At 37.1% G+C, this 12,659-nt stretch overlaps 1 protein-coding gene across 50 annotated transcripts in view; it reads right to left on the reverse strand.

The window, feature by feature from the left end:
- Positions 1 to 442: 442 nt before the first annotated feature.
- caska (calcium/calmodulin-dependent serine protein kinase a) overlaps positions 443 to 12,659 on the reverse strand; it is a 147,984-nt gene continuing 135,767 nt past the window's right edge. For 22 of the 50 annotated variants that reach the window (XM_079619111.1, XM_079619122.1, XM_079619117.1 and 19 more), the window contains 5 exons: positions 3,854 to 3,934; positions 3,680 to 3,760; positions 3,389 to 3,591; positions 2,692 to 2,775; positions 443 to 1,796 (listed from right to left, as the gene is read on the reverse strand). In XM_079619111.1, the coding sequence (XP_079475237.1) occupies positions 1,620 to 1,796; positions 2,692 to 2,775; positions 3,389 to 3,591; positions 3,680 to 3,760; positions 3,854 to 3,934 (626 nt within the window). In that variant the 3' untranslated portion in view covers positions 443 to 1,619. Of the gene's footprint in view, positions 1,797 to 2,482; positions 2,510 to 2,691; positions 2,776 to 3,388; positions 3,592 to 3,679; positions 3,761 to 3,853; positions 3,935 to 12,659 lie in introns of all 50 variants that reach the window. The other 28 variants (XM_079619119.1, XM_079619104.1, XM_079619089.1 and 25 more) reach the window with 3 other exon arrangements.

Here is a 12,659-nt window from a genome sequence, read left to right on the forward strand (position 1 = left end):
TTAATAAAACTGCAATTTTGATCAAATAAACCAGCCTTTGTGAGCATAAGAGACTTCTTTGAAAACATAAAAAATCTTAACCCCAAACATTGGAAGGGTAGTGTATATTAAGACTTAAAACTTCATGCCTAAACTTTACACATGTAGCATCAGACTAGCTCTCGGTTTCAATTAAACAGAAATATGTCAGATATACAGTACCATTGGTCAAGCAAACACACTCTGCATTGCTCTCGGACACATAACTGGGCATTGATCCCGACTGCAGTCACTGAGTCAAGCGGGCAGGGCGTGACCTACCACAGCTGCTGGGAAAAATCCGGAAAAACAAAATGGTAAAAGAGGAACCAAAGTTTCCATTGGCCCCGTCTCTGCCAACTCGCACAGAGAGGCCGAGCAGAAAGCTGGACGAGACGACACAGAGCAGAGGACACAGACGAGATCTTCACCACATTAAAGGAAATATATTTAAAAAACAAAAACGCTCATGCCGAAGAGCTGCTCCGTCATCGGCAGAGCCATTTATACAGGGCAGTTTGAGTAAACAGTTTGTCATGTACAGAACCATTCAGATGAACAGACAGCGGCGTCTTTTTGCTTTGCATGGACGCACCTCTTCCTCACACAACTGCACAGAATAAAAATGGGATTTCCGAGTCAACATTAATGTTCTCAAACGACACATTTCTGAAATGCCAGAACAGTTGTGTGCACTCATTTTTATCCCGAACCCCATTATCTTACAACAAATAAAAATTTAGACCATTTACAAACACATTTTACTACATGATTGGTAAAAATAAACTTTACAAAGTTGCCAAAATGCAAGGGATGTGCATAGGTCTTTTCCCCCTCCTCGTCACCAGCTCCACCTGTTTGAATGTGTTCGTCCAGACGAATGGAATGTTTTCTGCCGAGGGTGACGGTCTGAACACAGATAACACTGACAGCATGGACGCTCGTGAATGTTCACATGCATGAGATCTCGTTCAAATCTCTAAAACATTTATGCACGTCTTTAGAGAGACAGTATCCACGTGTAGAGGAGGGTGGACTGGGAAAAACAAACCAAAAAAAAGAAAGACAAAAAGGCAAAGGTTTGGTTTTAAATGAAAGCTGAATCGGTGGGTTGTGCGCTAAAGCAGCTAGGGTCTGCCGCATGGATAATGTGGGGATTATGTATTAATGGACGGGCTGGACAGATGAAAGCTATGAGGATTCTGCTGTAATAATGTTGCACTTTTTCTCTTTTGCACCAACAGAGAAATGGGCAAAAAACTACAAAAATATTCCTTTAAGGAAAATGCATCATGTAGGATACTGTCTCTTTAAATTAAACGTCTACAAAATGTCGCCTCCTAGCTATATAGACATGACAATATTTAGTAATTTATTTTATTGATCTTTTTTCATTAATACAACACTACGTCTAGGTAGTCTGTGAGGGGCCGAGACTAGGCTCACTGCAGGTACACTGATGTTTTTGAACATCAGAGGTGAGCTTTTGTTTGCATCATGGGAAAGTTCTGAAGTTTTTTTTTCTTTTTTTCTTGCAGAGATTCACTGCAAAGTGTGAGGTTATGAAGGGCATAAGGTTACAGGTTGATGGGTTTGCTGATTTAGTAGACCCAAGACACTGGAACCCACTGGGCTGTGGTGCAAACCAGGTCTATGGCTTCCTCCAGGAGCCGAATAGTCTCGTCAATCTCATTATTGATGATGGTTTGGTCAAAATAGTGTGCATATGTCTTCTGGAGGATCTCAGACTCCTTCTGCAGCCTCTGTAATGACTCGTCCTGCAGCGTGAAAGAAAAAGAGTGAGTGAAAGAGCAGATGAGAGGTAAAAAAGGATCAGTGGAGGACAATGGATGAATTCGGACCATGAGCCCATTGAAGAAAATGTCATTAATGATCCCAACGGTATTTGCAGGACTATAAACAGACAATGGGAGAGTTGGGAAGGATTGTACTAGTGATACAATACTGTTCAGAAGTTTGAGGTCAGTCATTTATTTGATCAAAATGAAGTAAAAACACTAATATTGGTAAATATTATTACAATTTAAAATAACTTTTGTATTTTAAAATATTACAAATATATAATTTATTCCTATGATGGTAAAGCTGAATTTTCATCATCAGCCATTACTCCAGTCTTCAGTGTCACAATTATTCATATATGCTGATTTTGTTATTATTATTATCAATTTTGTGCTGCTTAATATTTTTGTGGAAACATCATAATATTTAAAAAAATGCATCCTTGCTGAACAAAACTATTATTTTTTCACAAAAAAAACCCTTACTGACTCCAAACTTTTGAACAGTGGTGCGCAGATCTAAAGCAGAGTACTTAAATGTGGATAAGGGTTTTCTTAAAAATCGTCAGCTGTCAAATTGACCTTTGTTCTAAAGGTCATGAATAGAGTGGAACTTTTTTGGCTAGAGCTCAGTGATCTAGCTGACTTCCTGTCATACTCACAGGCAGCTTCCTGCACCATCTGGGAAGCTGAGCGTGATGTAAGGAAAGGTAGAAGAAATTAAAAAAACATGCAAAAAAAGTGCATGCAAAAAAAACAAAAAACAGACTAAACAAAGATTTAGCTGAATGAAAGAAGAGAAGTTAGCTGGAGTTATTCTGCCAGTGAGGGCGACGCATGCCATGGCATATGTTTTGGATCCTGATCTCACCTCATTCATGCCCGGAGTGATTGTTGGTGCAGCAATGAAAACCACATAGGGAGCAAATTCAGCTGTCCGTAAAACCTTCAGTGCCTGAGAATGATCAAACACATTACAATATGTACTACAGTTTTATGCTCCAATCATTTGTGTCAATGTATTCCAAATATTAAACTCATTCAATTAAAGATGAAATCAAACCAGAGAAAGGAAAAACTGAAGAAACACCAAGCATGTTTTGTTCAGTTACATGGCAAAACTAACAACATCTGTTCAAACCAAAGTATTGAAACGAATGTAAAACTGTGATATTGTGATAATAGAAAACTATTTGACTTCTTAGTTTTATGGTATTAGTTGGTTTGTCTCAATCTAAAACATTCCATTCTGTTTGATAATATTCTGGAAATTACTCTGAAAATATATAAAAAAAGGAAAAAATCAAATTAATTTTAAAATGGACTCACAAAGCAATGGCTAACTAATCTTAGGTCTCTATTTACATCATATTAGTTCTCATTCTAATACTTTTCTTTGTTTGTATTTATAATAAATAAAGTTCAAGTGCTTCAGCTTAACCAGAGAATATTTCTAAAAGTCTTAAAGCTATTTGATGTAAAGGTGCTGCGTCACTGTAATGACGTACAGAGTTAAGGTCAGACCATCTTCTGTCATTAATACATGCTGAGGGCAGTGAAATGTTCACCTGTGGCTCTACGTCCAGTATGGCTATAAGTCCCTGCTCGTGGATCTTGCGTATCGTCTCCAACCGAGTGCCATACATCGCATCCTCATGGCTCCCGTACTCCAGGTAATCGTTGTTGGAGATGTCCTGCATCATTTGGTCGTGGGATACAAAGAAATAATTCTTGCCGTTCTCTTCTTCTTTCTTTGGAGGTCTGGTCGTGTCTTTTGGGGCAGAGATGAGTTTGCGGTTATCACTTCAGCTTTATCGGTGTGCAAATTACTTTGTTAGGGATTTGGGGAAGTTTCTTACGTGGAATGGGGTAAGCAAATCTGTCTGGGTGTTTGGTGATGAGCGTGTTCTTGATGTGTCTTCGGCCAACACCGTGGGCACCTGCCAGTTGAACAAACCACAAACGTAAGGGACACATACCAAAACTAACATACTAACAAAAGTAAGAACTGGAATTAAAGTCTACATACACACCTAGTAAAACTAATGTTTTCCTCTTGAACGCTGGCAACTTCACGACTTCCTCATAAGTGACCAGATCTAGTTGATCAAACACTAAAAACGAACAGAAGACTGTTATTTAATAAGGGGCAAAGGATTGATCTTAAATTTCCAAAATTGTATGTCATTGACATTAGACAACAACAAACCAGCTGTTCTAAATCTAAAAAACAACAACACATGTTGAATTTTACAAAAGAAAAGGAGGATGTTTGGGGGGGTAATGCTATTGGTGTTTGTTCTCTATGAGGACTCGGCGTGTGTTTTGGCAGCTTATGTAATGTTACAGGCCTGATGGGGGATCTGATACCGTGCCTGACTGACATTCAATCTCCACAGCAGATTGGCTTCATCAAAAACTAGGCCGAGAGAAAACATCCCGGCCACTCACACTTAACATTTCTACATATTCAAACTTTCACCGATGTCAAACCTGGAGACATTTTACGTGTTCATTTTCCTATATTTCGTACTTTATTTAGGCTAGATGAACTTTGAGCGTTAGATGACTGCACAGGTAAAGTTAATCTCTAATTTAATAAAATAAATGTAAATCTCTAAATGAATATCCATTATTCACTGTTTGAAAATTTTCCTTTACATTTATACTACCGTTCAAAAGTTTGGGGTCAGTAAGGCTAATGTTTTTGAAAGAAGTCTCTCATGTGGCTATTCTATTGCATTCCTGCAACTCAAACCTTAGAGCATGGCGCTAGCAACGGCAAGGTCATGGGTTCGATTCCCAGGGAATGCATGAACTAATGAATCTGAATGCAATGCAATTCGCTTTGAATAAAAGTGTCTGCCAAATGCATAAATGTAATGCAAATGTATGTTCAGTGTGTAAATGCACCAAGGATGCATTTATTTGATCAAAAGTACAATTCTTCAGTCTTCAGTCACATGACTCTTCATATATTCTATTATGCGGTTTTGGAGTTCAAGAAACATTTCTGATTATCATCACAATGTTGAAAACAGTTGTGCTGCTGCCTAATATTTTTGTGGAAACCAAGATCTTTTTTTTTTTCTTTCTGGGATTCTTAGATGTATAGAAAGTTCAAATGACCTTCAGCATCATTGTGTCTTTACTGAAACTTTCAATCAATTTAATGTGTCCTTGCTGAATAAAAGTATTAATTCTATTAAAACACCTTTACTGACCCCAAACGTTACAATTGTAATACCGGTGCATTCTTATATGCATGTGCAAATTAGATTTATGAGTTACAAGTTCAACAAAGTGAATTATTATCAGCTTGATTTCAGTCATCACATAAAGTAATGACTTTAGTACAATTGTTGCATGGACTACTTCTATGGTGTTTTTTGGTCACTGTATGCTTGTTTAATGGAAGAAATCGGAGAAAAAAAACCCTGCTAATAATCTTCTTTTGTGTTCCAAGGCAGAAAGAACCCGTACAGGTCTGGAACGATATGAGGGAGAGTAAATGATGAGAGAATTGTTTTATTTTTGTGTCAACTATTCAAACATTAACAAAAATGCTACAAACACCTGTTGATTCGCACAGTTAGATGCTGAAAAAAGAGGAAAAAAGCTGAAGGGCTAAAGCGATGATTCTGCACTGCATTTATGACTGCACCGAAGGACAAAGTCTCATAGCTATTGTGAACGTCCCCAAAGCTATACCACTAAGCCTTTTCTACCAGTGTTACGTTTGCATAATGAGTACAACTGGCTGCAGTGCGCATGCGGGGGGTGTTGAGGAGATATCATGCATGCGAGTTGACTTGGCTGTGGGAAACGTGAGCCATCTGTGTCATTTCCACGTGGAATGTGATTCCAGCACTCATCTCCCTCTCTCAATAGATGCCGTAAATGATTCATGCTCCTTTTTCACATGACCTTGAGTATGCAGCTCTATATGTGTAGGATGCTTAATGGATTTGCACACAGAGAAGCCTCATGTCATGTGGTGGATCAGTGAATATATATATGCACAGGGTTGAGAGAATACAGAATTAACAGGAAACTAAAAACACAACACTGAACAAAACCAAACAAACCATGAGTACCACAAACATTCAATCACACAATTAAAAATATCTTTGTTTTGTTGATTGAGGAAAAAAAATGGAATTTGCTAACAGGCATAGATGGATTCGGGGTTAAAGGGGAACTGAAACGAAATAGGAAGTAAAGGTGATATAACAGATGTGTTATTTATACCATGTGCTATTTGTGGTAGGACACTTAAACCTGCTGAAGTAGTTACAAGGGGGGAAACAGTGATATTACTGTGTTGTTTTGTTACTAGGGCGCAAGCCATCTTGAACTTCAACGGTCCGTGACGTCACTGGCATAGTAGGCTACCTTGACAGCTCCAGCGAAATGGCATCTCAAGAGCATGTTAAAAAATTGTGATCTGTCCAACAAGCGAATAACACCTTCGATGCCATTAAGGACTGAATAACCTGTTTGCAAAATGACTGTGGCATAAATGTGACCACGGCGGGTCCTGTAAACAAGGTCCACTCACCCCTTAGTTGTTATCGTGATGTTCACCTTCACCGTAGATCACCTTGCTAAATTAATTCGACATCGAGGATGCTATTCAATATAAGCAATATCTATTGACGACACCAGCAAGATACTTGTTAGTGTGATTTCAGCCGCTTTCAAACTGTGTATGAGAGAGACGCGGCGGCGCTCCTTGCCACTTAAACGATTAGTTCACTTTAAAAAAAACTTTTGCTGATAATTTACTCACCCCCATGTCATCCAAGATGTCCATGTCTTTCTTTCTTCAGTCGAAAAGAAATTAAGGTTTTTGATGAAAACATTTCACCATATAATGGACTTCAATGGGCCCCAAACGGTTCAAGGTCCAAATGAGAGTTTCAGTGCAGCTTCAAAAGGCTTTAAACGATACCAGACGATGAATAAGGGTCTTATCTAGCGAAACGATCGCTCATTTTCAACGTAATCGCATATTACATGACGTCACGAACGTGCATCACAGAACAGAGTAAGGTGAGCATTTGTGCTTATAAAACTTAAAACTTTTTTATTTATTCATCGTCTGGTATCTTTTAAAGCCCTTTGAAGCTGCACTGAAACTCTCATTTGGACCTTGAACCATTTGGGACCCATTGAAGTCCATTATATGGAGAAATGTTTTCATCAAAAACCTTACTTTCTTTTCGACTGAAGAAAGAAAGACATGGACATCTTGGATGACATGGGGGTGAGTAAATTATCAGCAAAAGTTTTTTTTAAAGTGAACTAATCCTTTAAAATTTGACGAGCGCAAACGCCTAAACGCAATGCAGACAGCCAGCTGTCACAGCGCGTGCACTAAACGAAATACTCTTTATCGTTTTATTGCATTTAAAGTGTCAAAAACACAAGGTTCACATAAACAGTTGGTTTCGTCTTCAGTTAAATGTAAACATCTGTAAGAAATCGTGTAGGCCTATGTGTCTCAGTATAATCTACCCCTGCATTACTGTAGTTCTTAAAGTGACAGCAGTCTATATAAGAATCAGTACGTTTCATTCATACAGTCAAGAATATGCAGTTTTATTATTTCATTTGATGAATCAATTTCTTTCTTAAATGCTGTTTTTAGTGTTAACTTGTACAGTTCCCTGTCCATACTGTTAAAATGAGTCAGTTCAGTCAGAGTAGCAGTAGAGTAGCCTGACATAACGTTAGTAGCCCACAGTGGTACCATACCAGTGACGTCATCGAACACGGCTGCGCTCTGATAACAACAAATGCAAATTTCAGTATTGTGGAAAAACTTCATATACGTTTTGTTTCTAATATTATTTTTGAATTAATTTGTTTACAATTTTAATAACCAACATGTTATCGAATAATATTTTGTTCGTCTCAGTTCCCCTTTAATAAGATCAGCACAGGAAAGGTGTTGAGTGAGACAGAGACAGATAGAGAAAGACAGAATTAAGCACAGAGGCTGTATGCCACAGCAACACAGTTACTTACATGCACAGAGGCCATTGGTAGATAGACAGCATGTAAAATGGACAGGGGAGGGGGGTCATTGAGTTATGGCTCAGTTAACATCAGTAAACAAATACAACAACAAGCACGCTTAAAGCTGTGATGTTCGAAGCACAGAGACATGATGACCATCCGTGAGCTCGGGCTGCTCTGGATGGGACGCTTTCAGAGTGTGTGACGCATCACGGCTCTGAACAATGAAACATGCCTCTGACATTCACAGCAATGCACTTGCATATCAAGGCTGGAATCTGAAAGCTGCAATTAAAGTGTGACCAGGTATTAAGAGGTTTTTGTAATTCGAGTATTATAATTCGCAGTTACAATATGAGTAACGTTCTATTGCAGTAACGCTATACATCATGACATATGTGGACATACATATATTACATAATCATGCTGTGATGCCTGTTATGGGATAATCCAGTGAATTAAAAACAATTATTTTCTATTTTTATGAACTTGACAGACACACCAACAGATCAGATTATTTGCTTTACCGGTGACTGGTCCTAATGTTTTGGCTCATCAGAGTATACTGTGGTATAAACAGTAAAGCAAAATCTCTACTGGCTGACAGATTTCTACCATTGCTGTGTATCATTACCCGTGCTATATGGTTGACAAGTGGTTTCTTTAATGTTCAATGCTAGGTGGTTTCTTCAATGTTTCTGTATATACATTAACATTCAAAAGTTTTGGGTCAGTACGATTTAAAAAAAATGTTTTTTAAAGATGTCTCTTATGCTCACCAAGGTACCATTAATTTGACCAAAAAGTTAAAAAAGTAATGTTATATATATATATATAAATAAATGGCATGCAGATATATATATATATATGGTATTAAACATTTGGAAATATTTAATATTTTAAAATGTAATTTATTATTGTGATGGGAGAGCTGAATTTTCATCAGTCATTACTCCAGTCTTCAGTGTCACATGAACTTTCAGAAATCATTCCAATATGCTGATTTGGTGCTCAAGAAACATTACTTATTATTATCAATGCTAAAACTGTTGTGCTATTAAACTTTCTTGCAGAAACAGCGATTAATTTTTTTTCAGGATTCTATGATAAATAGAAAATTCAAAAGAACAGCATTGATTTGAAATGGAAATCTTTTGAGATCATATAAATGTATTTAAAAAAAATAAAAAATAAAATAAAAAAAATCTTACTGACCCAAAACTTTTGAACACACTTATAAAAAGTAACAGCAGGTCTCTCTGCATGATATTTATGTACCATTCATGTATGTAACATTATGAAAAACAAGCAGCTTGAACAAACCTGTCTTGGTTAAAATTTTAACAAATGTAATCAGTAAAAAAAAATTGTCAATGCTGAAATAACTAGGATGGAACTTCCTGCACTTGAGATTCACAGATGCACTTCCTGGCTTGTCAATTTGTACATGTCTCTAAATAGAGGTCTATTTTCTTTATAAGCCTGTTGCTGCAATGTGTCTCGAGTCTCCCAAATATGAAATTCTCCTTGTGAAGGACAAGTCCGTAACAACTGCTTCCTACTGGAAAATCCCCAACCATATGCTTCCCATTTCCCTTCCTAACCTGATCTGAACCTGCGCATTAAAGCTTGAAAAGCCCAAAGCACAACTCTAACAAAGCCGCCATAATCAAAACAGTTTTAGACAATTAAACAATCCTAGAGGAATTCGTGACAAGACCTGAAAAACAGTCTGTAATACTCCGAAGAGTCCCATTCCCTGCCTCTCTGGCTGAGTGAGCTCAACTCAGACTCACTAAAGTGGGGCACTGGGCTCAGGAGGGATTATGTCTGATCTGCGCTCCCTGCCGCTGCTGGCTGAGGGGTGTGTGCTGAACACAGCCTTTTTGATCACATAAGTGATTGGGTGCTCAGAGAACATTGTGATTCCAACAGCCCAGATATGATCAGATCTAACGTCAGGCCTCCTAAGACCAGAAACACTTTATGAAAGTATGCAAATGCAGATTCAAATGCTTGGCCAACACATTTCTGATATATTGTTGGCAGTTTTGACAACTTTAACCAACTTTCTCAGCATGAGTTTTTTCAAACAAATACAATGTTTGAAATAAAACAATTTATTTTGGCATTAGAACAGTGATAATCGTTAATTTTTAGCAAAAAAAACATAGCAAAACTAAGAATTCTGAGCATGCACCACTGTTCAAAATAAGTTTTTTTTTTTTTTTTACATTTTAGAAAAAATACTCTAATCAGCAATACTGTGAAATATTACAAAAAAATTAAATAACTGTTTTCTGTATTATACAAATAAAAAAATATTTTATTCCTGTGGTGACAAAGCAGCCATTATTCCAGTCTTCAGCATCACAAGATTCTTAAGGAATCACTCTAATATTCTGATTTGGTGCTCAAGAAAAATTGTGTATTATCAATGTTTAAAACTATTGTGCTGCTTAATATGTTTGTGGAAAACTTCATACATTTTCTCAGGATTATTTGATGAATAGAAAGTTACAAAAGAACATAATTTGATTGAAAAATAACAATTCTATTATAAATGTTTTACAGTCACTTTCGATTGATTTGATGTGTCCTTGCTGAATTAAAGCATTCATTTCTTTAAACCTTTTGAATGGTAGTGTACTTTCCGTATACATATATTTTTTCAGAAACACTGCATAATTTAACAATGTGAAATCAATGTTATTTACAGTAGCTAGAGGTGCTTGCATTCACATACTTGCGTAGAACATGTTGCAGGCTTTGTGATGTAGTGGAGGAGTCGTTTGACTGTGTTTACAGTCTAAACTAACAAATCCACATTTTTAGGAAGCTCACCTTTAAACTATTCTACACCATCAGGGATGGGATTAACATCTTATGTGTTCAAAGGTGGTAACCTGACCCTATGTTAGCTAGTATTACAGACTGAATTAGGACCTAAATGACTTGCTTATATAAGATGTTAAAAGCAGTGGGGTTCACTGTGCCTCTAACGAGATCATATAATTGGCACCTTTCATAACGACAGGATCATTTTATATAGAGGTTGTAAAACGTGTGCCTAGTTACAGTACATCTGAGAGCAGGAGGTGTTCCAGTACATCTGCAGTTTTAGTGGAGGTCTGTGTGTTGGTTTAGACCTGAAGCCATGATGAAGACGTGAACTTCTGCTGACCAGATATAGTCACATATGAGTCACTCACAGCTAAGACACACACACACACTCTCTCTCTTTCTCTCTTCTGGCCCTTTACCAGCAACCATAAACTCTTACGGAAAACATGGGCGTCTCACGAATTGTTTTTTGATAGAATACATGCATAAACACATTTGTTGTATAGTGTTGTACATGCAGGTGTGCTCATCTGCAATAACGACCCAGGTTTCCACTGTGGCTGGCTTTAATGAGCCCCTTTGGTACTTGAAGCAAAATGAAAGACTCTCTAGAGCACTCTTAAGGGACCGTGTGGTCAGGGACAGCAAGCAGAATCAGACACACAGATACTTGGCTATGTATTGGCACAAGTCACCCTGCTATTTGTGGAAATGCTGCAGTCAGGACCTCGGGTTATTTGAGCTAGAGAGCACAGGGCCCCGTTACCTGCCCAAACCTACCACCAAACACACAGGAACGGACGCTCACTACAGCTTCTGACCTACAGTCTGAATCATTCAATAGACGTGTTTCTAGCAACAACTGCTGACAACCATCCCATGAAGGGTAAAAGTCAGCTTTCGCTGAAAAGCAGGAACTAATATAAACACAAGACTAATTATAGACATATATGCATTCTTTCTCATGGTGTTCCACCTGCACTGTTCTATTGTGCTTCTGATCATAAACTGTTCGAGTATCTGACAACAGAAAAGACGAGTAAAAAAATTCAATGCAACTATTTGATTATGAATTAAGATGATAAATTACCAGGTCAATTAAAACAGGTGCCATATGTGTCTACCATATGAGTTAAGGTCTCCTGGTTTTGAAAGGGACAATCTAAAAATGTCAGATTTTGTATAGTAAACAACTGATAATTGAAAAGTGGATATTTGTAGAAATACAAGCATTAAATTCTATTTTTAAGAGTGCAATTTTCTTATTTTTTTAAAATAAAAATAGTACTGAACCCAAAGTTTAGAATATACTTTTATATACACACTGAAGCTATATAAATAATTTTAATATAAAGTAATATATAATATCCTGTATATTTAATATAATAAAACATTATTCATTTAGCTTGAGATGGCACAATGGAATTATCATCATAACATTATACTGACATAATGCTCAAAATAAAAATGTACCTACAGTATCAAACTATAAGAGGCTGCCATTTTATAAAATAACACAATGGTTGTTTTACACACGTCTCCACAAACATTTGCAAAATAGGCTTTAAAGATACAATTCTTAAAAATGAAGGTGTATCATTAATCATTAATTGTGTACAGTACATATCCCAGGAGCTGTCCATGTGATGTCATACTCCCATATTTCAACAATGACACCCTATTTCCAAGTAGGAAGCATAACTTTCAAAATAAACTTCCTACTCTACAAACTATTAGTAAAAAAATAAACATACTCATCTTACATCTTACATACTCATACTCAGAAGCATATTTGATAATAGGCTGTTCACACCACGGACGATGACTATAATGATAACGTTTTAAATATCGTTCTGATTAAATGAAAATAGGAAAGTCCATATCACAGCTATACGGATAATGACACAGTGGAACGATATTGTTGGAATCAGTATCGATTCTGTCCAGAACGATTTTTTCCAGTTGATGAAC

The sequence above is a fragment of the Phoxinus phoxinus genome (assembly GCF_949152265.1).
Source record: "Phoxinus phoxinus genome assembly, chromosome: 7".
NCBI classification, from domain to species: Eukaryota; Metazoa; Chordata; class Actinopteri; order Cypriniformes; family Leuciscidae; genus Phoxinus; species Phoxinus phoxinus.